The sequence below is a fragment of the Hippopotamus amphibius genome, chromosome 3, assembly GCF_030028045.1.
Source record: "Hippopotamus amphibius kiboko isolate mHipAmp2 chromosome 3, mHipAmp2.hap2, whole genome shotgun sequence".
Lineage (NCBI taxonomy): Eukaryota > Metazoa > Chordata > Mammalia > Artiodactyla > Hippopotamidae > Hippopotamus > Hippopotamus amphibius.
Genome location: NC_080188.1, coordinates 184,332,120 through 184,359,325, shown reverse-complemented (window position 1 = coordinate 184,359,325; position 27,206 = coordinate 184,332,120). Strand labels below are relative to the sequence as shown.

Genomic DNA, 27,206 nt, shown 5'->3' with positions numbered 1-27,206 from the left:
TTACTCCCAACTGAAAGCAACAATTTTAATACCATTGTTATAAACTCTTTATAATAGAAAATAAGTCCCAAAGGTAAGATTAGAAAAGAATAAGGAGTGCTTTAAACCTAAGATGAATTTTTAAAAAAAGAAGGAAAGAAAATGGTACCCATATGAAGTGATGGATGTGTTAATTACCTTCGTTGTGGCGATTATTTCACAATATGTATTAATGAAATACAGGTCATGTACCTTAAAAACACACAACTTTTATTTGTCAGGTATGCCTCAGTAAAGATGGGGGGATCCCTCCGTAGACCTAGTAGTGAGAAGAAAGCAAAAAGATAATGACAGTAGCCTCTTGGCTACCCTTCATCCTTTGCCTTCTGCAAATTGTAAGGATGAAAAGAATCCGAACTGCCAAGCACACCTGGTGGGTTTAGCTGCACATCAGATGTGTCCTACCTTGTCCCTTCCTGTTGATTCAAGCAGTTAGCCATGAGGGATCAGCAAGTTCAGGTGCAAAGCGGAAGTATTCTGCATCAGATTCAGGGTACTTACTGTGACCCCAGCGGTTCTCTAATATTTTTTAATTTCCTGTACATCCCCTTCCTCCACCCCCAGCCTAAAGCACAGGACCACTAGCACACAGCCTTACCTTCTTTGAGCATGCCCACTTTTAAACACTTCATGAAGCGGCAAGCCTGGCAGGATTTACGTCTGCGCTTTGTGATTTCACATTCATTCGTGGCAGGGCAGCTATATTCTATATTACCTAAAACACAGAGTTTGAAGAAAAGAAGCTGTTAGATTTGCAAGACCCAGGTAATCCTAGCATCCCCAAGGTAACACCAACTCTACTACACCTGTCCTCCTCCCACAGAAAAAGAATGGGAGTCATGAGGATGTCACAAGCATCATGAAGCCACATGCTCGCTATAACCACTGAAGATGCGTCAAACAGTGAGAAGATACATGGTGAAGCTCTTCAAAAGATTAAGCTTAAAATTAGCCTTTAAAACATTATGCTTCATCCACTCATGCAAAGTAGCACTCTTCTAGAACCTTAGGATCCAAAAGAAATTTCCCAACAGATTATTTCCATAAAAACACAAACATCAAAACTGTATTACTGCATCATCCATCCTGGTTTTCTTTTGGTTACTAATGCTCTGGGGCATCAAGCTTTTTTGTCTTTCTCACACTGAACAGTACAAATGTCACTATGAAAAATGATCGGCAGGCTAATTTGGGATGGTGCAGTAAGCTTCTTGCAGGCAGGGACTGAAGTTACATGGTTCTCGCTCCATCACCTACCAGAGCCTTACAATACAATTTTACTCTTGGAGAATGTTTACTGATGATGATGGTCACCATCATCACCACCATCATCACTACCATCATCATCACCATCACCATCATCACATCACCACCACCATCACCACCATCATCACCATCATCCTCACTATCATCATCACCATCACCACATCACCTTTATCACCATCATCACCACCATCATCACCACCATAACCACCATCATCACCATCATCACCACCATCATCACCACCACCATCATCATCACCATCATCACGTTTATTACATTACATGCATAATGAATCCCAAACACTCAAGCTGCATGAAATTGTTACAAATAAAATAAACTGCTACGAAATTATATTTTTAATATTACAGTCTACATCATTTACGTTAGTAACAACACATTTTAAATGATAAGGATGTCTCCAGAAGAAGATTCAAACTTTAACTCGAAATTTTTCGATCAGTGCCAATGACAGTGTGTGGGAAGTGCTCTAGGGCTGCCTACAGCTTTGTAGAGATGCTGCCTTTAAAATAAAGCCTCTCTCCCCTATCAGCTCTGTCACGTAGTGCTTGAAGGTCTTTCGTTACTTCCTAACCCTTTCCCCTTGTGATTAAGTGCATTAGTATCTTAATGAAAATGCATTCTGTTTATTGCCCTCTTGGGAAGGGGGAGGTCATCACACCAAATGCATAAATTGTCATCAGAGACGGTCCAAGCATAATTGCAATTTTGCTGCTCCAGGTCTGCAATACCCAGGGTCCATCCAAGTCCCCTGAAACATGCACAGATTCTAGTAATTAGCATAAAGTCTGCCTGGGACCACAGCATTGATGAAATATTTCAGAATTAATCACACTTTGTAAACACTGATTTATATTGACTACCTTTCTCCAGACTGATGTCTCCTCATTAAATATCACATTAGTGGATTGCAGGATTGTAGAAAGACTCAACTACTCAGCAACTGCTAATTCAACAGGAAGTAACACCTAACCACTTATAACTACGGAAAATTGGTTAAGTATGCATGACTTAAAAAAAAAAAAGAAGCCTGTGCATTATAACTTGAGATAAGCCTAGCAAAATTGACTGAATTAGCCTTCTAATTCAGGGCATTTATAATAATAAAAGCAACTACTTTTTAACATAATAGGTGAAATATTAAGAGTAATATTAATTGCATCAACAGAAGCACATGACATCACCTTCCTCAGAGATATTACTGTGTTATTGTATTATTACACTCACAGAAAACCAAGGATAAGTCAAAGGAACCAGACTGGCTGGGTCATGGCTGAGAAAAAAAGGATTTAGAATCTGAACTTTAGATGAACCATTTTTCACTGTGACTTTCACTGAACATTTATTTTGCATCGAGACTGTTGCCAGTCATTTTCTAAGGGTTAATTAATATTCTACTACCAGATCTTTCCCCTCTACATGGCTCTCCTTATACTTATTTAAAAAGAAACCCAAGCCCCTGCTTTCTTAGGAAGAGCTGAACGATAACTAGTTAGAAACAGGGGGAAAAAAATGTTTTCCGAACAGCATTAGTTCCCTTTTTTTGTTCCTGAAAAGTCAACATGAAGTCATCATTTGTTTACTTTCCAGTATCAAGGCATGAGCACGATTTCCCTCACCCCATCCCTTTTAACCCAGTGCTGGAAACTTCTACCGGGATGACCCAGCATCACACACACACACACACACACACACACACACACAATAATCATCTTTCTTTTCAAACTAGTTCCTTTTCCTCCTTGAAAACTGTATCTTCACCTTTCACAACGAGGCCCTTCTGACAGGCCCCTACATGAGGCCTGTGTGAGTTCACACCTGGACTGTGGCAGTTATCTCTCACCTGGGCGTTCTGCCTCTGTCCTGTCGCCCTCTAATCCACGCTGCATACCATGATCATATTCCTCTTCCTATGATGGCTTTGATCCTGTCGTGAACCCAACTTTTAAAAAAATCAATAGATTCCTATGGCCTCCGGAATGAACATAAAATATTCACGTAGCCAACAAAATCCCTGCCCCAGCTCACTCTCACCTACTTTCCCAGCAATGTTGCAATGATCACCTCATTTGAACTTCCTGATGCACCAATCTGATTTATTCAGTGTTTGCTGTGTCCTTCAGACGTCCCTCTGAGGGTGATCTATCTTTGCCCCTCTTTTCTTCTTAAAATTACTTTCAAAGCTCAACGTTCAACTCAAATTCCATTCAAATCTTTCATGAAAACTTCTCAGGCCACCCTAGCAGAAAATGATTTCTTGGTTCTGCTATCTTTTCGGGTACTCTCATCATATACAGATGTGCCAGATTTTTTTATACCTTTTCATGTGCATATTACCCATGATGGTAAGACCCTGGAGGCAAGGATTACTGCTTATGCAGAATAAAAATCTTCCACCAAAAGTAGTATATAAGTAAAATAATAGATTTTAAATTACGTGATATTTTTTGGTACCTCAAGGTCATTTTTCTGAACATCAATTATGATGCTGTCACAAAGTACTGTCCACAAGGTCAAGTGAGCTGGATGGCCCACTGGAAAGCAATATGAAGAACACTAGGAAAACCATTCCACAAATCAAAAAAAAAAAAAAAAAAAAAAAGGTAGAAGAAATTCTAGTTAATTTTTCAAAACCTTACAAAAACACCTTTGACAAAAATGGAAATCCATGGCAAAACCAGGAGAGCTTATCAAGGAGAAAATCAGAAAAATACAAAGGCTTCTGGGGAGTCAAGTATGAAAAGAGAAAAAAAAACCTATAAGAGGTTTTAAAGGAAATAAAGTATATCTTGATATAAATAAGAATAAAAATAATATAAAATATGAAAATACTGATAAATGGCATTAAAAGTGTTGTTTAATGTTTATTTTATTATAACACTTTCTATTATTTACAAAATGGATACCCTAAGAATTGGAGCCACATTGCAGAAAATATTCAGGAGTGATGCAATTATAGCAGCTGAATCTATAGATGACCCTTCTCTGAATGATTTTCTAAAGATTTTTTAATTTCTTCAGAAACAGAAGGGAAATCGTCAAATTGCCACATGAGAGTTTTAGATCACATAGAAAGAAGGATTCTAGTTTCCTTTCTAACCACTACATTCTATAATTCTTCAATGACAAAGAGAAATGTAAAGGCAGAGAATTTTTAATAGTGCCTGAGAATGAATTACTGAGGGCGGAGTCTTATTTGTAACTGAATCTTCAATGCTTATCGATGAACCATTTTCTACAGGTGCAGGGCTGGGAAAGAAACAGGAAGTGTCTGCTTCTTAAGGAATCTACGGTCTTACAGAGGAGACAAGACACGTCAACAAATCACAATACAACTGAGTGTGCAGTGCAGTGGTTCTGGACTCAAGTCTGTACCAGATGCCCGTGTACACAGAAGCATCCCCACAGATGCAGAGGTTATGCTTCAGAAAGTCAGTGAATTCTTCACATGGGAGCAAATGATTGATCTGTGCTGTGAAAAATGAATAAATGACTACATTGGGGTAAAGGAATCTTCCCCATGCTACAGGAAACACGACATTCTTATAAAAACTTCACCGTGAATGGAAAGAAAATACAGGGGTCCCGGGTGTTTTCATAAATGATAGATTTTCAGTGACGCCTACAGACATGGCTTACGATGAATCTGGCATCCTTCAGCCAAATGTTCTGTTTCAATAAATTTGTCTTGACATATATGGACGATAACCTTGATTTCACTAAGGAACACTGGTTTATATCTTGAAAAACAAATCAACATCATTCTAAAGAACTTCCTTGCTGGAGGAAAACCTCTCTAATTTCCAAGCCCTCCCATCGAGCTCCTTAGTTCATTGTTGTTGGCTGTGACCACCCACCCAACAGACTTTGATCTCTGTCAGAGTCTACAAAGATTCTGCCCTTGAAAAACCTTCCCTGGTGCTTTTTCTAGTCAATGAAGAAAGCATTTTTATCCTAAAAATGCGCTGCCCCAAGCACCTAGACAACACTGTTACATCTATTTTGGTAATGGCTCAAAGTCACTATTCCCAATAGACCCTATGATCTCGATGGGGCACTTGTTTTCCTTCAGCTCACGAAGAATAGAACCAAGACAAAAATATTTCCAGTAGCAACTGTGGGCCCTTGGAATGTTAACACTGGACAGTCATTCAGGGGGATGCAGAAGTTATTGTTCACAGCCTAGAATTCTCCTTTCAGACACGGAGTTTTCTTGCATTATAGCTCCTCACTGTTTTCTGGGCTGATCTGTTATATGGCACCAGGGACTGAACTGGGCAGCCATGGATGACACAACTGGAATTTTCCCAGTTTTGTCAACAGCTGCAGAAGTGAGCTCGGCTTTAGAGGGAACCAGATCCACGTGGAAACTCTGGATTTTTAAAGCAAGCAGACAAGAATGATAGAGCAATTTATAATATCTCCTGGCGGCTTCTCAGAAGGTCCTGGGCTCTGATGACTTATTTCAGAGTCTTTTGTACAATTAGTTTGCAGGCAATATAATCTTCTCACTTACTGCTTAATAGAATCTTGCAGCTAGCTGGAGGAGAGAATAACAGGGTGTATGTAAAACTCCAGCCTGGAGTGCCAGTGGATAATTTGTATATTCCTTTCAGTCACTTAATGGACTTTTACAGTTTGGCAGTGAAAGGGCTGAATGATGTAAATTAGCACGGCATCTCAAAATAAAAATATATGTCAAATCTTTACTTCCAACTCACATCTCTCACACACAGTAATGAAGCATTGGGCTTCACATAGTTCCCGAGAGCTGTCTTCTTTTTCATACATACAGACATCATAATTGTAAAGCCAATTTCAAAGCATCTGTATATTTCCCCCAATTGTTTTAATTTTATTAACAGAACCAAATGGCTTGAGATGACCCACAGGGCACTCCAAGTGGGGTTTATCCAATTGTTTTCCAACATTAAGTGATTTAAAAATAATGGGATTTGCCTCAGTACACAATTACAGAGCATTAAAAACATGCAGGCAATAATCTGTAGTATTTCTGTTTTAAGTGCCCAAAAGCAGAAAAAAGAAAGAAGGAAAACCCTCTCTTTACTGTATGGTAGTAAAGGTTTTTCCACACAGAGATACAACTTTCCTTTCTTTCCTTTTCTTTCTTGTGTTTAAAGCACCTTTGTTTCTAGCTCCTTTCACCTCATTGTACCTGAAATAGAAAATAATATTACCTATAGCTGGGATTGTATGAGGGTGAGTCAAAAATTATCCGCACTCTGGCTATAGAATTTAACTTTTAGAAAAGACAAATATATCATTTTTCAACATAATCACCTTGCTTTTCAATACACTTTGTCCATCTGTCAACAAGCTTTCTTATTCCATCATTAAAAAATGTTTTAGGCTGAGCTGCGAGCCATGAATGCACCACTGTCTTCACTTTATCAGAAGTGAATCTGGCTCCTTCTAGATGGCTAACACTTGTGCAACCTTCCTTGAACGCCTCTATCCATTCATACACATTTCTTTGTGACAAAACACTTTCTCCATAACTGCACACAAAGTCTTCAATACATGACGGCACCAGGTACTCCCTCAGACCACAAAAAACAAATCACTGCAGGCTGCTCTTTTTTTCATGCAAATCACAAGTGGGGCATCCATTTTTGCTCACACCACAGTTACAAATGAACTGATGTAACACATTCACACCTGCACAGCAGTGACTGGGGACACCGTAGCCTTGAATGAAAAGTGCTGATAAGACAGTGGGGCCAACAGAAGTTTTAATATAACCAGAGTATGGATAATTTTTGACTCACCCTCATATAATGTGGGATAATAATTCATTACATATCTGTGGCAAAAAAAAAAAAAGTCATAGTTGCATCAATGCATATTTAAGTAAAGTGTACTATTTTATTTTCAAAGAACTCATCCACAGTTAGACTTCAAAAAGGGACACTATATCTGTTCCCAGAGGGCTGCTCTGAATACTTTTTGAAACTTCCTTTAAAACTGCCACTAGAGTCACTTCCAAGCTATAAAGCAGAGAGAGGGAAGGAATCAAATGACACTTTGGTCAAATTCACCCAAAATATCTGACTGGCCTCTTTACCACAAGACATGATGCCAAATGATAGTTGTCCATTACTAACTATTAAATCTACCCTGGAAGGCCAAAGAACTGCCATCTCTGAAGATATTTCAAGAATCTGCCTCAAGTTCTCAATGAGGACACCCCAGTACGACAAGGAATGGCAGCGCCAGCCTACGAAGGGGACCCCACCCACCTGTAAGGTGTAAGATGCCGCATCTAGAGGAGGCGAGGAAGGAGGGTCACATCAGGTTAACAGTCACATCCAGCTCTTAGCAAAGCAATTTCACACACAGGGTGATGCCAGAGTCTCACGTTCTCTGCCTTTTTGCTGCCCCTCTAACCCTCTACAAAATGAGCTGGGAGACAGGAGGTTCTAGGAAAGGTCATTTGATAATTTGGTTCTTTAAAGTTCTACAGATTAAATTCTGATCATCTCAAAAGAAATGGACAAGAGCCATAATAGTATGCTGGCACAAATGACTGCCTCTTCACAGTGACGTTCAGGCCTTGCTCCCAAATGGGAGTAGATGATGCTTTGATGTTAAGGGAAAAAGATCAAGAAAAAAACCCACAAGCAGGCAGGTATATTGTTTAATTTCTTTGGCCGTGCCACACAGCTTGTGGGATCTTAGTTCCCTGACCAGGGATGGAACCCAGACCCCCACAGGGAAAGCTCAGAGTCCTAACCACTGGACCGCCACGGAATTCCCCAAGCAGGCAGATTTATAAACCCTAGGGACTAGAGACTAAACCGCAGACTCTGGTTTCACCCTCCAGCGGTCTGTGTTGGGAGGGCCACTGAGCCTACAGCGGGTACCAGCACTGACTGCCTCCATGTACGTGTATCTAATCACAAGATTACATTTCCCTGTTGTATTCAATGAGAAATGATTTAGCAGGAAAACAATGCTGTAAAATGAGGAGAAATTATTTAGCCTGAATTTTTTCCAATTTAAACAAGACATACCCTGCCTCAGTGTCCCAAAAACTTGTAAACAAGTTTGTAAACGGCCACTCCTTTATTGCTTTAATTGCATAGCTGTTAACACTGAGCACCATGCGTGTTTATCTCAGAAGATGGGAAAAGTTCTTGCACGCTCATGTATATCCATCCTTAGCATACTGCCTTGTATATGGGTCAGGAAAACATCTGATGATGGATAAGTGAGGGAAGAAGGAGAAAGGAAACGGTGGATCTCTGTTCAAATTCCAGCTCTGCCCTTTCTTAGCTGTGAGAACTCAAACTGGTCACCTTCATATTCTCAGTTTACTTCAGTACAAAAGAGGAATACTCATGTCTGCTTTATAACATTGTAATAAGCATTGCGTGAAATATAGGTATTAAAATCATATATAGTTTTGTTCTCCCTTCTGAGAAGGGAAGACATATTGTAAGATTTCATCGATTATGAAAGATTATGAAATACTTTGACTTGGAGACCAAAGTCTGGAGTTTGGGGACAGTATAAAAACAACCTTCCGAAGACTTACGCAAGGGTGTGAGAACATGCCCTTCACCCAGAGAACTGGAGAGAGGATTTTTGTCTTGCCAACAACTCTTGTGTACATAGCTATATTTTACAGATACCAGGAGGAGAGTCAGAAGTGTAATAACTCAAGTCATTTTTTAAAGCACCAAACTGTCTACGAAGTGAATTTCCAAGACATCAACCATCTCTCCTCGTGAATATTTCCTGTCACTTCCCTGGAGCTCGTAAACTGCCCATCACTGGGTGTAATCTGATTATAACTGAGGGCAAAGCATTTGCAAAGCTCTTCAAAATCTCACCCCAGCCTTATCTCTTGCCACAGTCCCAAGTCAATCCCTGCCCCTATCCCAAGCCCATCTGACACCCATGCTGAATAACTCCCAGTTCCTAGAAAGCAGCAGTGTCTTTTCTGCTGGTCCTAGATGTGCTTCTTTTATCATTTCTTCAATGAAGCTCTTCCAGGGCCCACTAGACTGGGGTCGAGGGGTCCTTATGGGTAACTAGCTCATCTCCCACTTAGCTTTAAGCAAATCTTTCTCTCAGCATTTAATGCACTTTATCACACTTGTCTGGTGAGTTGCCTACTTCCTGTCCCAACTGTACAACTGTCCATTCCTTGAGGGCAGGGACCAGCTCCCCTGGAGTCCCCACCAGAATGTATCATTACCTGTCCACTTGATTTTTACCGATCCTATTTCTCGTTCCTTCATTTTAACGTTTAGCTCGAAATTATTCATAAAAATAAACTAAGTACAGTCAATTAGAATAAAACTGATATAATCTACCAATAATACATCATTTGGCATAAAGCAACACAGATTTCTAGGCTATTGGACTCTGAACAAATCTTAAATTTCAGTAGGTTCAGGTTCCTGGTTTTACGTAGACCAAGGAGAGGTAAACGTGTACTGACTTACCTAAGATCATTCAACCCTCTTTACAAGGATAAGGGGTAGTTAACTGCAGAAAAGAGACTAAAACTCAAATTCCTGACATCCAGTCCAATGCTCTTTCAATGCACCTGTTAAAACTTACATACGAATACCTATAATAAACACTAAGAGTGCTGAGCACTCTTCTATGCGCTTTACATCTATAAAAGCCCACTTTGCAGATGAGAGAATTAAGACACAGAGAGAAGAGGTAACATACCCAGAATCACACCACTTACAAGGGCCAGAGCCATGACTGAAACCCAGGTACTCGGGATCCAACATCTCTCCTCTTAACTGTGATGCAATGTTGCCTGACTCTAATCTCTGAAAGAAACTGAGTGTTGTAATTGAGTGTTGTTTACAATAGAAATGAAAAACGAAATTCTTATCTCCTAAGAGGGTGTTTTGTGCAGCTGGTACTGTTGCTATTGTTGCGCGTTGGAAAGGAAATTGTGATGCCTGGGAGTGGTAGGATAGGGTGAATCTTGGCATTGTCTTTTGCTGTTGTCAGACTTGCGGCACAAGGGCAGCTGTGGGAGAGGATAGGGTTGCTTTTGGAGAATGGAATCTCTCAACACCTCAAAAAGAAATCCCTTAACTTGTCTCTGTACCATTATGGTTTGTGACCAGTTTAAGTCCACAGAAACCAAACAAACCATGTCACCAAAGCAACAGGTGTCAGGTTGTAAACATGAATTTTATATATCCCCAAATAAAGCTATTGTGCATGATACGAAAAAAACTCATAATCCACCATCGGCACAGTATGCTCTACAATGCATTTAAAAGCGAATAACAGTAAACAATTAAAAATACTTATTGACGAAAATGATGGAGAATACAAATATCTCTCACCAAAGGCAAGCAGAAATTTAATGTTTTTAGCTTTGACATGACATCTTCTTGGAAAGGGCAACTGTTCTTTGGCAGTGTAGCAAACATCCCCTACGTGATGTGTGCGAGCCACTTCATCTTTTTCTTTAAGCTCCTATGGTATAGCGATCGTGTCACAGAGTCTTCACAAAAGAGCTCAAAAATGACCACTGCCACCAGAAAGGTGTTATATCTGAACTAACTATAACTCCCCAAATTTGTTGTCATATTTCTCTACTTACAATTTTTTAAGCTCTTTATTGGAATATAATTGCTTTACACTATTGTGCCAGTTTTTGCTGTACAACAAAGTGAATCAGCTGTATTTATACACATATCCCCATATTCCCTCCCTCCCATGACTCCTTTCCACCCTCCCTATCCCAGCCCTCTAAGGCATCACCCATCATCGAGTTGATCTCCCTGTGTTATGCAGCAGCTTCCCACTAGCTAGCTGTTTTACATTTGGTAGCAAATATATGTCAATGCTACCCTCTCACTTCATCCCAGCTTCGCCTTTGCCGCCACCCCGTGTCCTCAAGTCCGTTCTCTACATCTGCATCTTTATTCTTGCTTGTCACTGGGTTCATCGGTACCATTTTTTTAGATTACATATATATGAGTTAGCATATGGTATTTGTTTTTCTCTTTCTGGCTTACTTCGTTCTGTATGATAGACTCTAGGTCCAGCCACCTCACTACAAATAGCTCAATTTCATTCCTTTTTATGGCTGAGTAATATTTCATTGTATCTATGTGCCACATCTTCTTTATCCATTCATCTGTTGATGGGCATTTAGGTTGCTTCCATGTCCTAGCTATTGTAAATAGTGATGCAATGAACACTGTGGTTCTATTTACAAATTTTAAACAGCCTTGATATGAGTCTGCCTGTGTCTCTTTAAAACATACAACTAAACAAAACAAAACAAAACAACAAAACAGTTTGTTAACAAAATACTCTCGGTGAAAGGAAGAAATGCTAATTAAGTCTAATACTCTATTTGGATCGAAAGAGTTTTAATATGTGAATTTTGCAGTGGCAAAATTACCAAATTCGAGGGGGGGGGCGTCAAGGAAGGGAGGGAATATGGGGATATGTGTATAAAAACAGTTGATTGAACCTGGTGTACCCCCCCCCAAAAAAAAAAAAAGAAAAGAAAAATCAACCTAAAAAAAAAAAAAAAAAAAGAATAGTTAAAAAAAAAAAAAAATTACCAAATTTACCAAAGTTACCAAATGGTACAGGAAGTGCAGATGACAAGTGTGGAGACATTAGGATCCTACCCTATGTGACAAAAACAAATGACAAATAGGAATTTGACTTCATACCAATCTTGAGACTTTCCTTCTACCTTAAACAAGTCAAAGCAAGCATATCCTTTCCTAATACTGTCCCTACATACTTTGTTCTTGAATGCTATCAGTGTGCCCAGTACTCATAAGAGACATTGGTATTAGACTCTTCCTTCCAGATCAAGTTCACGTATTCAACAAGTATCTACCTGTGTCCTCCAAAGCCAGTATGGACCTGGGGGAAATCCTGCTTGATACAGTGATGGTAACTGATCTGTATTAAACTGTAGAAGGTGATATAACTGTGATTGCAAGCTAAGATGCTAGAGTCGAATGGGTTCCAGTCCCACTTTTATCATTCTCTGTTTAAGTTGGGGAAAACTTTTCAATCAGAAGTTACTTTCTTTGTAAATGAAGTGGTCATGGGACCTAGCAATTGATACCTTAAGGGGTTGCTGTGAAAATCAAATGAGATCATGTATTGAAGGTACTGAGCAGAGTGCCTGACACTGAGTGAGCCTTGATTATCAGCCATCATCACGACAGTGTAACGACGCTCAGGAGACGGACTGGGATGCAGCAGAAGAGCTACGAGGGACATGAGAAGGGCCCGGTGCTGGTCCTCAGCCCAGAAGTGGGGAAATGCTGGGCAGAGAATTCCTCCTGGCCGGGGCTAGGAAGCCAAAAGGCTAGGAGCATAGTAGGTCTGTTAAATCAGCAGGCACATTAGGAGAAGCACAGGCCAACATTCAGAAAGGAGTAATGACTAGGGTCAGGGGATGCCAACAAGGCTGCCAGCTGGATTTAGAGTAAAACACAGAAGTTCAGAGGAGAACCAGGAGAGCTCGAACCATACAGTGTTGGTGCCTGAAGATTTTCCTCTCGGAACAAAAACCTGGGCACCTAAACTGCCTGCTCTGACAGGGTCTGCAGCAAAGGGCCTGGCATCTCCTCAGGGAGGAAAACTACAGAGGAACACTTAGCAGAGTGCTAAGGGGTGTTCCTGTGGGATGATGATCCAGGGGAGGCAGGGTCGGGATGCCTCTTCCAGGAATATTTAATTCCCACTCCTTTATAAAACAGCAGGGGTCCACGAGCTTTTTCTTAAAGACCCAGACAGTCAATAGTTCAGCTTTGCAGGTCCTTCTGTGTCTGGTGTGATTCCTGTAGACACAGGAGAGCAGCCACAGACAATACAAGAATGGGTATGGCTGTGTTCCAATAGAACTTTCTTTAGCAAAGTGGATTTGGCCCGCAGGGCCTTGGTTTACTGATCTTAGGTCTAAAACATGGGGACAGAAGGCTGCAATGATGAGAAATACTTTACAATCTTCTATCCATCATTTCCTTTCCTTTTTTTTTTTTTTTCTGCTTACAACTCTGTAAAGTAGCTTCTTAAAAGTTAGGTTCAGATATTAAAAAAGAAATCTCAGTAAACTGATAACATCTGAGGTGAACAGGTGGCAGGATGAGTTGGAGGGCTCTTGCTTGAAATAGTTACAAAATTTGAAATTGATATTCACGTATAACATAGTCTGAGGACTCTGGGGACAGCGAGGGTGTTCCAGAAGCAAGGAAGCAGTGAAGATGCTGTGGAAGTGAGAGGAAAAAAAAAGGGTGCAGCCAAGGACAAAATCTTGGGCTAGATTCATTTCTTTGAAGATTCTTGTACTTGCTTCTGATCTTCCTCAAATGGAAACTATGTTAATAGTATGTGCTGAAAAAAAAATGGATATCAGAATGTAGATATGGGGTACACTTTCAGATTCACTCTAAAGCATTCAGATCTCAAGCTCTAAATTCTAAATTAACCCAGATTTTCTTGTATTAATTCTCTTCTTTCTAGGATGACTCAGCGATGCCCTTCTAAAAAAAGCATATAAAAATATGATTCTCTTTTTTTTGTTTCTTTAAACTTTTTCAAACTAAAATAAAACAAGAGTTAATTCCAAAGAATATAACTTTTTTCTATAAACATACAGATGCATTCACATAATCACTTTTTTTGAAAACCCCTTCTGACTAGTATTCATCATAAGAAAAAAAATTGATTCTGAGCTGCCTTCTGTTGTGGTCACAAACTTTAGTAAGTGGACAGGAGGAGAAATAAGCCTCTTTTCTCTTGAAATCAAAAACGAAAGAGTCTGGGAAGTGTTATCAGCGGAGAGTGTACATTTTTAGGATCAATCTAAGACCAGCAACTAAAAATCTAGTGGCAAAATGAGTGTCAGCAGATAAAATCCAGGGAACTGAGACAGAAAACTGATATGGTGGTACTGAAGAGTTGAACCCTCAAACTTCATAGTTAGCGGATTTTGGAAAATGAATGATAAAAAATGAGATATTTTTAAGACTTACTTTAAGACTTACTTCCTTTTTACAAACCTTTAATATCATCTAATCATCACTGAAAATATTCTTAATTCCCCATTTTTATTATATTTTAACAACTTAATGGAAAATTTTGCCCGTGAACTAAAATCTCTTAAGAAAAATTCAGTCTAAAATTATTCAATGCTTGAAAAGCTTTTAAAATATACAAGGCAAGGTAATGAGGAGGGTTAAGATCATAGGCTCTGGGTTCAGACTGAGACCCAATTGTGCTTGGGCAATTCCTTCTCTGTGCTTCTCCATGAACTCTGTAGAAGTTCCACAACTGTAAATAATATAGTAATATTATAGTGGCAGTATCTAGTTTAATGAAATGACAAGAGAATCAAAAAAGATAATTAACGTAAAGCACTTAGAATAATGTGTGGCATATTTAAAACACTAATATATTCATTATTATTATGACAAATTAACAAATTCTTCATCTGTTACTGGTATAAAGGCATTGCATTCAATTTGAGACGATGAAACCAACTATTTACATTGTCCACATATGTAATTACTTATGGATAAGCACTGGTAGGTAAAAGATTAGAAATTCAGATTTTGGAAGCATCCGAAATGCCTCAAAAATGTTTAAACATTCACCTCACAGTCATTAGGATGGCCATTATAAAAAAGAGAAAGGAAAAGAATAAGTATTGGAGAGAATAGAGAGAAATTAGAACCCTCATGCACTGTTGGTGGGAGTGAAAATGGTGCAGCCTCTATGGAAAACAGTATGGAAGGTCCTCAAAAAATTAAAAATAGAAGCACCATATGATGCAGCAATCCAACTTCTGAATATTTATCCAAAAAACTGAAAGCAGGATCTCAAAGAGATATTTGTACACCCATGCTTATTGCAGTATTATCCAAAATAATCAAAAGGCAGAAACAACCTAATGTCCATTGATGTATAATGGAATATTATTCAGCTTTAAAAAAAAAAAATAAAGGAAATCCTGACATACACTACAACATAGATAAACTGAGGACAGCATGCTAAGTGAAACAGGCCAGTCACAAAAAGACAAATACTACATGATTCTGCTTATAGGGGGTACTAAAGTAGTTAAACTCATAGAAACAGAAAGTAGCATGGTGACTGCCAGGGGTTGGGGGGAGGGGAAAATGGGGAGTTATTTAATATAGAGTTTCATTTCTGCAAGATGAGATAAAGTTGAAGATCTGTTGTACAACAATATGCATACAGTTAGCACTGATGTACTGGTTAAGATGGAAAATTTTAGGGTATGTATTACATTATATGCATTTTAAGTTGTGCTTTTTAACACAATAAAAAATAAAATAAATTTTAAAATATGTTGGAACATCATTTCCTTTAAATATAAATTTTTATTTATTTTTAGTATAAACCAGAATACTTTAATAGCAACCATTACCTGACTTTGCTTTCATGTAAACTTTTCAAATGGTGTAAGAGAACTCCAATGACCAGGACTTAACATTGCTGAATGCCACCAATTTCCAGCAACTTCAAAAGAAAGTGAATTAATACCCTGTGTATACTTTATCGCTTCTAAGATATTATCTAAGTTTATCAACTAATAGATCAGAAAAATGAATCATTGCCTTGGGCTTTACTAGTAAAAAAAAAAAAAATTCTGACCCATGCCATCGAACCCCACCCACCCTGCCATACCTCACAACCTGTCTCACGGCTTCCAAAACCTGAATTCTAACAAGAAAGAAATCCTCAGGCTGCAAATCTTATTAAGGCATAAACTTCTAAAACTACTCACCAAAAAAAGTGACCCACATTCACCTCAACAGGAACTTCAGACAGCAGAATTCTCATCACTCATTGTTTTTGTTTTCTCTCCTAACTTCATGGTGAACATTTTAATGTACCCTAACTGGATTTAGCTAGAACCAATGCTGAATTTATGGGAAGAAGGGTCTTACCGTGTAATTACTCTAACATATGTTAAGACATTCACTTTGAAAAATATAAAGTACAATGTATCACTCCTACTATTTTTGCTCAAGCACTTAATAGGATGCTCTGTAGACAGGGGCCATTCTAGCAAGGTAATGTATTGGTTGTTTTCTGAGGGAAACAGCCTTATTTGTCAGGGCTTGGTTCTGAGTAAGGGAGAGCCAGGAGGAAAGAATGAAAGCTATTAGAATGCTGAGAGAGGTACTGATACCTTTGGGAGTTTATCTTGTCATCAAAGACCAGCCTCTAGCCTCTTCGTCTAAACAGTCAGCAGATAATACTAGGGTAACTTGGGTGCAAGTCCAGTGGTCTGTAGGAAAAGTATCAGCCATATCCCACTACCTAAGAAGTACCATCACAGATGTAAAAACCCACCTTGCTAACAGACAGGAAAGTAAATGGGATTTTTAAAGCATTAACTGGAACTGATCTATGAAGTCCTTCAGATTTGAGCATGTAAACAACACAAACTTCCTTCTCACCAGTGACTTGCTGGGAGAACTGGAGTGCTGGGAGAGGTCGTGGATTTGACCAAGTGGTAGGCTGCGGCAGGCTAGGAAAAGAGAATTACTCACCAACAAATTCCCTGAAGGAAATGACAATGCATGTGCTTCCTTTCCCGTGAGAAAGTGACCATATAAGGAACAGGTAAGCACGGATGGTGCAGGTGCACGAGGACACTGGAACCACAGAGGGCACCAGGTCTCACACCAGCTCCACCCACCATCAGCACCTGGGAGCCCCTTTCCTTCCTGGCTGCTACTTCTGAGGACCCTGGCTCAAGTGAACCGTGGGAAATGGATTTTATTTTCTGAGTACAGAGGCTTTCATTCAAGAAAAAAAGAACTTTACAAAAATTTTAAAAAGAGAGCGAGCATAGCCTCTTAAGTATGCATATGTAAAGGAAACCCAGAATAACATTCTTATTTTTTCTGATTCTATAATATAGGCCGTATCAGAGTAGAATCAATGGAGAATATACTAATATTACAGATATATTAGAAGTTTAAAGTATGAAAATAGAACTAAGTTTAAACAAATTACTAACAAGCTTGTCCTTTTATTAATTGTAACTACTGCACTTTTAAGAATTGGTGATATTACTACTACATGTCTTTTTTTAATAAATGAAAATAAATGCAATGTAATTCACCAGAGGATCATAAAATGCATACTATAACTTCTTCCCAACCACTGTGAAATAACATAGGCAGTAGGAGAGAGGGTCACTCATTTCGCAAATATATTGCTTCCGAGAGCAAACTGTGTCTGCCTAACTTGACCATCCAATCACACTAATTTGACAGTGAACTACAGTTGGACTTTTTACCACGGCATAAAAAAGTTTCATTGCAAATTCTTTTCCTCCTTGACATCCACTGGCATTATACCCTTTACATGTGATGGGTTCTTATCTACTGTTACCTAACTGGAAAATATACCCTATCAGGAGGTTAAAATGATACGTTGATTTTAAATGACTTTCGAAATACAGTAATGTAATGCAATGTGTTTAATAAACATGTAAATGACACCAGAGATGCCAGTGTTGAAAATGTGAGTTTCTAACATCTGAAGGACAAAAAAATAGTGAGGATCCTTACATTTTCTTCTCTTTTCTTTTCCCTGATCAAAGACCGACCATGCAATTTAATCTCTGAAAATAATTACTAAATAAATACTCTTATTTTATACAACCAAGATCCAACTTTTTGTTGTCAGTCACTGTAAATGCTACTTTATTTTCATTTACATCGATTCTCTTTTCTGATTAGCTGGCTGATACACACATATGTATGTTATAGTGAACAGTGAAAAAAGGCTAGAAAATTCTGATTCCTAGAAAAAAATAATTCTAAAAACTGAGATAATAGGCTAAAGAAATCATCATGACAGAGAGCTTGCTTTCAATTTAAATAAATAATATGCATGCAAAGCTGTCCAGAAAGTCCTCTGATACGAAAATCCTGGTAGTCATTGTTGCCTACAAGGAAGATGAAGTGAGGGTGTTTTAGTCCAGCAGCTACCCAAACTATGGCCAGCCGTCAAATCTAGCCCTAGGTTTGTTCTGGTGTGACCCCAAGCTCAGAGTGGTTTTTATATTCTGAAACAGCTTAAAACATAAAACAAAGCAAAATTGAGTATGTAACAGAGAAGGCATATGACCTACAGGTTCTAAGATATTTACTATCTGTTTTACTATCTAGTCCTTTATAGAAGAATTTGTTATCATTAGCTCTTCAACAACTTCAGAAGTGATGACAATTTAGGCCAATTCCTAAAAGTCAGAAGAAACCATGAAAAGGAATCACTACTCATTTACCCTGAGAAGTGGGTCCACTAAGTCAAAACTAGGAGAGATGAAACTGTACATCATGCTGTTTCCTAAAATATCCATTCGCATAGTACATATTTTTTACCCACGGAGAAAGTCTGCAATACTAAATTTTACTATTAAAATAAACACTGATGCTAACAATTAAAATAGCTGGAGAATAATACTTCTCATTGATAACTTGGCAACATTCATGCATTTCAAAAAATCAGACAAAATTGGCATCAAATGCAAGGGAAAGTGGCAAAGTCAATTAAATAATAAAAGCAAGCTCTGAGTTAAAGCAAATGAGTTTTAGACAATATTTCTTTTGAAAATATCACCTCAATATTTAATTTAATACTGCATCCAAACTGATAATCACTAAGATTCATAAAGTCAATTTAGACAATTCCATATTATTTTGGATTTTACTTTTAGAACATATTCCTTTTAAAGCTGCCACTTATTTTCTCTAAATGCTATTTAAGTTAAACAGATAATACCTTATTATTTTCCTTGGTAAGGTTCATAAGATGTACAGACACTCCATTTGTAAGTTATTTCCTCTAGAGCTGTAAATATTCTATTCTAAGACTAAAATAGTACATGACAGCAAAGAAAATGCTCCATCCAGGAAAGGTCCTCTAGGACTATGCCGCCTGCTTCAGGAAGGAGTCAGCAATTCAGGGTGGAAAAGAACAGCAGAGCCACAGGCCGTGCCCATGCATCTTTAGCATATGCCTCACAGGCAAATTCCTCTTCCTTAATGTCAGAGGTTTCAGGTGGGATTTAGGCTCTTATCATTGTCACCTTTAGACTCAGAGTAGGAGGGCCCCCACCTGAAGGCCCTGGGCTTTAGAAAGTGTAATGGTGCAGACCCTTCCACAGTTTAAGGAGACAAGCCCCCCTGGAGCTGACCCCCTTGTACCGCATGATCCCCAGTACCTGGGACTCCAAAATTCCCAGGATAAACCCCCACAAACCCCATTCCAGGACCTGTGTGGGCCCCTCCCCTGGGTCCACCCTCTGGAAGGTGGCCTGGACTGGACCACAAGACTGGTGTGCACATTACGAGGCCTGCGCATGGTCAAGTCGCAGCTGTTGGAAGGGGTGGGTGGGCCTTGGACACGGGGGCAGGGGTGTCCACACTATGTACCAGATATGATGGGAGGCAGAGGGGGAGGGAGAGAAATGGGCCAGTCTGTGGACTAAAAGCTGGCTCTCCTTCTACTTCCTCTTTCTGACACAAAATTCCTAAGCCTAAGAATTAAAAATGCCAAGCTAGCCTCCCAAGCCATTGTGAAGGCGTACTCGTCAAATAAGAGAAGAAAACATATTTGACTTAGCAGTTTGCTATCTTGATTTATAAATGTTTACATATTTACATACACAATACATGGGTGTCCACTGTCTCAGGTACAATGAACATCCACAGTGGACTTGGTTCTCATGAGGGTCTCTGCTACATTTCGTGCTGCAAAGACATTCTGCTTCTTTATTTCCTAAATTCCACATTCAAAGCTTAACTGGGATATTTTACTCAAGTTACAAGATTCAGGGTCCCTTTCTGACTTACCTAGTTTCCCATCCATACTCAACACATACAAAACAAATAATAATAACTGATCACCATAAAACTATATAAAAGTAGGGGAATTCCCTGATGGGCCAATGGTTAGGACGCAGCACTTTCATAGCTGAGGGCCCGGGTTTAATCCCTGGTTGGGGAACTAAGATCCTGCAAGCCTCATAGTGCAGCCAAAAAATAAATAAATAAATAAACTATATAAAACCAGTCAAATTTCCAATTGGCCCACCTAAATGCCTCCTAGTATAAAAGGGCACTATTGTGAAAAATGGCTACAGGGAGAGAGGGTTTATTATCAGAGCCAAAGCAGGCTGGCTTGAGCTGAGAAGGTTACAGGTCCTCTAGTTTAGCATCAAAGGCATCTCTTTGTCCTAGAATATTTGAACCACCCAGTGCTTGAGTATCCCAGTCATACTGCCAATATCAACCAAAGTTCATCATTTACTGAGCACTTACTGTGGGCCAGGCACTTTGATAGTCTCTCATTTAAGCCTAACCACCCGGGGAAGGGAGGCACAGAGAAATTATGGCCTCTCAGCAGGTAAGTGGCTAGGACTTGGACCTGGTTTTGTATGAATCCAAAACTCATGCAAGAATGAATATCTTAGGAAAAAAATCCCCTATTTTTTAAATATATAATTTCCTCTTTTTAAAGTGGGTAGGAGGGATGCCATGTTTCTAGCATAAGAAAGAATGGTTGAAATGGCTATATTAATCATTAACATAAATTATATTATATACATAATTTATTTTCCACATTCTTTTATAGAAATAAAAACTTCAGGGGATTAGTGTCTTGTGAATTAAATAATGAAATATATATTGACTTTTGGGGGGTATAAAGATATTTTCCTTCTTTCACCACCTTAACAAGAATCCAGGGAAAACTCTAAATGAGAAGATACCAAAAACGACAACAACAACAACAAAACCTCACGGAAGTTCCCACTCATTTAGGACTTAAGGCCAAAACTTGAATTAGAAAAAAAAAATCAGAATAACAATATCACACACAAAAATTAATAAGCCTATGGGGACTTCCTAGGTGGCACAGTGGGTAAGAATCCACCTGCTAATGCAGTGGGACACGGGTTTAATCCCTGCCCTAGGAAGATAAAACATGCTGCGGAGCAACTAAGCACGTGTACCACAACAGTTGAGCCTGCGCTCTAGAGCCCGTGAGCCACAACTATTGAGCCCATGTGCCGCAACTACTGAAGCCCATGCGCCTAGAGCCTGTGCTCTGCAACAGGAGAGGTCGCTGCATTGAGAAGCCCATGCACCACAATGAAGAGTAGCCCCCACTCGCTGCAACTAGAGAAAGCCCATGTGCAGCAATGAAGACCCAACACAGCCAAATAAATAAATAAATAAATAAACAAATAATTAATTTTTAAAAAATTTAAAAAAATTAATAAGCCTATAAAATGACAATGAAATCGCTGCTGCCATGGTAACCCTGTGGGACAACAGAACTGTCAAAATCCTCTAAAAAGTTTTTGGTCAGAAAAAAAAGAAAAGAAAAGGAAAAAAGCAAACTAAAACCTTCCAAAACTTTGATTTTTACCTAAGCATTGACCTAATTCAATAGTTTTCCAATGATAACTTGGAAACAATCAATAAATAAAATATGCCTTTCTGGTTGACTTTCACTGAAATCTATGATTAATTTGCCTTTTGCAACGGGAATACCACATCAGCTTTGAAAAGAACAATTCTCATTACTTTTCTCAAGATGTGCTCTGGATATATGTTCTTTTGGCTCTAAATTTAAGACGTATTTTGTCCAACTTTTAAATTGTATTGGATAACCAATCTTAAATTATTATAACAAGAAATAAAAATTCTAAACAGGCAATATCCCCTGTGACTAGGGCATGGAGCATATAGGTCCCTTAGTCAAGTCAATGAGAGCAGAGCCAGGAAGCCACACGTACATAATGTCTTGGCCTTAAGGGTTGTGAGATGGTAGGAAGACTTGCTCTTAAGGGCAGTTGCATAATCCTTTCTCATTCTCTGGAGAGCTTTAAGGGAGGGAAGGGAGAAACTACTATCTTTCTAGGAGGGTTTGCCTGCAATGCTGCCTCAAGGCATGAGAATGGATTCTATGGTCCCTTCCACATCAGAATAAGCGTCTGTGATGATGCAACAGATTCGGCCACTTTCAACATCTTCCCAGTTGAATCCCTATCACTAGTTGGCCACAGAAAGGAGGGGCTGTTCCAATCTCCCTTACAATTACCACCCTAATTATTACATTACACTTTCCCAATTTAATCCTTTTATTTGCCTCACTGCCTTTTTGGGGCTAACTAAGCACCACGGCGTGATGCCCGCTGATGTAGCTAGCAGGGTAGTGGGGTAGCAGGAGTGCCGCCCAGCTGCCAGCTACAAGCACAGCCAGGTGGGCAAGTCCAGAGTGCTAATCTGGACAATGACATGTCTGTCTGCTGCGCAAAATCCTTGAAAGTTGCTCTCTCCAATATGGAGTAGAACTGAGCACTATACATCAGTGCCAAGAATCACCCTGTGGTTCACCCTGTGAAGCTTTTGGTAGCATTTCAGCATCCTAAGGAAGAATCAGCGATAGAATTCCAATTGTTCTATTACAGGGATCACTCAGTAAGTAACTACTACAAGGCTATTAATAACTAAGCGATAGGATTTCTTTTTTTTTTTTTTTAAACAACTGTCAGGAAATGTTTTCACATAGTTGTCCTATCTTTGGAAAACCCACTGAGGACCAAGTTGTTTAATTCCCCACTCCCGCCCCCAACCAGAAAACTCTGGTATTCTCTCAAGGCAGGAGACATTTATAGGAAGAATTCACTGAAATCCACAAAACTTTGGAGAGAACCAAGCTCTCATAAAATGTTGCTAAGCTGAAACTCAAGCCAGCACACTGCCAGGCCCACGGTAGGTTCTTAGTCAATATTTTGGAGTAAATGAAAGTGATACTCATATTGGGAACCTCTCGTTTATATCAGCGTACACAGTGTTTGATAATTTACTCGCAGACACTCCCTTATCTTTGTGTAGTTAGACCCCGAGCTGTGTAAACTGAGTTAACAAAACCAAATTACTAACAGTTGAAATTTTAGATGTTCTGTAGCATCTGTATTCTAATACTATGGGCGGTAGCTGGTAAGAATCCAAAGACTTGAAGTATGTTTTCATTCTCAAGTTTTGCAATCTAGTAAGTAGGATCAAGAGATATCTTCAAATGCCCCAAGTGAGAGGAAGCTTCCCATACAGACCATCATAGTTTTTACTTACTTTACATGTGATTCTGTATTTCATTTTATCCAGAAGCATTCCTTGAGGTAGGTATTAATGCCTTCAGTTTATAGATGAGAATAGAGAAAATAAAGATCCAGTGGATGAAGGGTGTTTGTAAGAAAATGCTAATAAAATATGGTAATGATCATCTATTAAACATGAAGATACAGCTATTAGAATGTTTAGGTAATTCATACATACTCCACACTAACTTGGCTTGTGTTCTTCAGTTAAAACTATGAGATACTACAAAAAGTTAGGCTTAAAGATCCACTCTATTATGTAGGAGTTATGATATCTTGAACAACTGTGTACTTTAACTGTTTAACAGTGTATTCATCAGCCATACATCAAGGAAGCAATTATGTAATAGACAACACGAAAGCAAGCGGGAGAGGCTACCACCTATTCCCCTAAGGAGAGCCACTGTAATCTGCAGTGCTACTGAGTGAGAAGACTTGCCTGCCCACATGCTCTTAAAAGGAAAGGGTAGATTACTCTGTGCTCATAAAGGGTTTCAGAATCACCTTTTGTTAAAACATTTAGAAGGATGAGTTTAACAAGCATCGTCTCTTTTGCACTTTAAAAAGCAGTAAGCATGTCACACAGTTCTTAAACTGATTTCAGTTATGTCCAACAAGGGACAAGTAGATGACAAGGGAGACCTGTCAGTGATAAATCAGCAGCAGCGCGGTAACAGGGCTGTGGTCCTCAAACTCAGGTGAGCATCAGAGTCACCTGGAGGGCTTCGCAAAGCACAGACTGCTGGGCCCACCCTCTGGGGTTCTGATGGAGGTAATCTGGGATGAAGGATGGGAATCTGTATTTCTAACAAATTCCCACGTGATGCTGATATTGCCAGCGGCCACACTTTGAGAAGCACTATCGTAGAACACAGCACAGTACAGTGCAGTGGTTCTTAACCTCGGCTTTCCATGAAGCATTAACTAGGAAGCTTTCATAAATCCCCGCTTGCCCTGGCTGCACCCAAGGCCTGTTAATTCTGAATTTGGGGGCATGAGCCCAGGCCTCAGTATTTTTTTTAAGTTTCCAAGTGACTTTAGCGAGACTGCAAGGTTGAGAACCACTGATATGTGGGAAAACACACCTGTATCCATAAATGGTTAAGAAGATACATTTCAGGTTTTTGTTTTGTTCACGCTGCAGGGCTTGTGGAATTTTAGTTCCCCAACTAGGGATTGCACCTGGGCCCTCAGCAGGGGAAGCTCAGAGTCCTAACCATTGGACCACCAGGGAGTTCCCAGAAGATACACTTTGTAAACCATGGAGCAGAACAGAATCATTTGGTGCACTAGGGGTCCTCAATAAACCATGATTCCTTCCTTCCTCTACTTTCTTCAAAAGTGTTTCACAAAGGATCTAAACAAGTGAAATACAATTTTCTGTAAGGATATATATCTACAGCTTTGAAAAAAAGTTGAGTTTCGTATTTGTGGACTCCTAGTTTAAAGGGTCACACAAATTTCAGTCATGTTTTTCTACATTTTTTGGTGGGAAATAATATTGTTAGTTATAAATCTGGAGATCTATAAAGGTGTGGGTATGTCAAATATGCTGGAGGCATATTTTATATTTTGGTATAATTTGGAAGCTTTTTTATACAAATTCATTAAAAAAGTGGGGAAAGTACATCCAACCACAGGAAAAGAAGGAAGGTCGTACATAAGTAAATTTGTCTAGAGAGGTGATTCTCAAAGTACAGTCCCTGGGCCAGCAACATGAGCATCATCTGAAAATTTGTTAGAAATATACATTCTCAGACCCCTACCCAAGATACATCTAATGAGTCAGAAGCTCTGGGAGTGGCTGACTTGCACTTTCATAAGCTCTCCCGGCGAATCTGATGCACACTCCAGTTTGAAAACCACTGGTCTAAAATATTTATTATTTTAGCTACAAGAAGAACAGAAAAGATAAAAGTACTGTTTACCAAGTGCGCATCAGTTCAGTTGCTATCCAGACACCCATTGCTCTAATAACAGCTGTGCTCTTTTAAACTCCACCCAAAGCTTATTATCATTCCATCACTGGAGCTTGATCGTAAAGGTGGAATTGATAGGTAGCATATGAGGGGAGTGGAGTCTATTCTACAAATCCTCCGCTATCACTTTTAATCTATATCTATTTTTTACTCAAGATAATTAAGAATGCAAAACTTGACTAACAAGGACCGGAGCCAAGAAAACCAACCAACCAACCAACCAACCATCACATGAAACTGGAGGAGGGTGGGTATCACCAGGTGCAACTCTCACTCACCTTGAATCGTCCTCTTGAAGAATGCCTTGCAGGCTTCACAGGATGCTACCCCATAGTGATACCCAGATGCGATGTCGCCGCACACTAAACACAGTCTCTTGGGCATCGAGTTGAGCATGTATTCACACTTGGTCTGCGGATCTTCAACAATGGTGCTGGAGCAGTCATCATACAGTTTCCGGACAGGCCCACTACCTCCTAGGATAGGAGCAGAAGGGTAGAGAGGTGGCGAGTCAAGTCCGTTCTGATGGCCATTCATGGTTGAACTGTAGCTCCCGCTGGCGTCTGAAGAGCCACCTGGGCTGTGGTGGTTGACGCTGTCCGTCAGGGAGGCCGGGCTGGAGGGTTCCGTCTTGATGAAGGACGAACAGCTGGAATCAATGTGTCGATCTTTGTTTGACATTCTGCAGAGAAGCCTGAGGTTTAGGGAGATACAAACAGAGAGAGAAAGAGAGGGAGAGAGTGTCAAACACGGAGACCAAAAGAGATAGAAACAAAGAGAAGGTGAAAAAATAGAGAAAGTGAAAGGAAAGATTGAAAGGAAAGAAAAAAAGAGAAGATTCATATGTTAAAGACATTGCTCTTTGAGAGCGCTGCCTAAGAGCCAGGGAATACACATCATTCTCTAGTCAATATCTCTTGTTCTACAACAAGGTAATCAGCATAAGGGCGTGACAGGGTTACATCAAAGTGCCCAGACAGGCCATAAACAAAAGCTCTAACGGATCCAATTCCTTTCATTTTACCTTTCTCTTGGAGAACTACTGTCAATACCTAAATCAACTCTCTAGATTCTAAATTTACCCACGGAAGAGGAGTAATTTGCAAAGTCCATATCATTTCTAAAATTACACTTATCCTCACTCTACTTTTCTCTTCCATTTTCTGATGTTGCAATCATTTTATTATGAGCAGAACCAAACTTTTATTGTCAAGACCAAACGGATGACTCCTCAGCTCTGTAATTACTGTTTGTCAGCACGCTTCTATAAGCATAACTGTGTCTTTTATTGATTTAAGACACATAGGGAATATATCCTCAATCACTTCGCCTCTTTATTTAAATTGCCCTATTTCCTAGACATTTAGCGATATAGAAAGACATCAAGGATAAAATGCTAGCCAATATTCAAGGATTATTTTCTAGAGCCCACAAAACAGTGAAATGATTGCCAGCACTGATTAATAAATGTGTACACGTGTTTATGTGTGCCTGCGTCTGCATGTGTGATTTACCACCTTTGAAGAGAGGAATCACTAAAAGCCATTGGAGCTTTCAGTATACCTGTGACTCCATAAATCTGATACTTTACATTCAGCGAAGTAAGGATGTATCAAATTTTGCCCTGAAAAAATGAGATTTGCGATGGTCTCTTTTTCTCCCCTCCTTTGGTCTTTTAACATCATACCTCCTAAAAGGGAATATG

At 39.4% G+C, this 27,206-nt stretch overlaps 1 protein-coding gene across 1 annotated transcript in view; it reads right to left on the bottom strand.

The window, feature by feature from the left end:
- Positions 1-27,206, bottom strand: part of ESRRG (estrogen related receptor gamma) — a 216,135-nt gene that overhangs the window by 148,320 nt on the left and 40,609 nt on the right. The window contains exons 2-3 of the mRNA XM_057729140.1: positions 25,780-26,195; positions 638-754 (exon numbers count right to left, since the gene is read on the bottom strand). Of these exons, the coding sequence (XP_057585123.1) occupies positions 638-754; positions 25,780-26,195 (533 nt within the window). The remainder of the gene's footprint in view (positions 1-637; positions 755-25,779; positions 26,196-27,206) is intronic.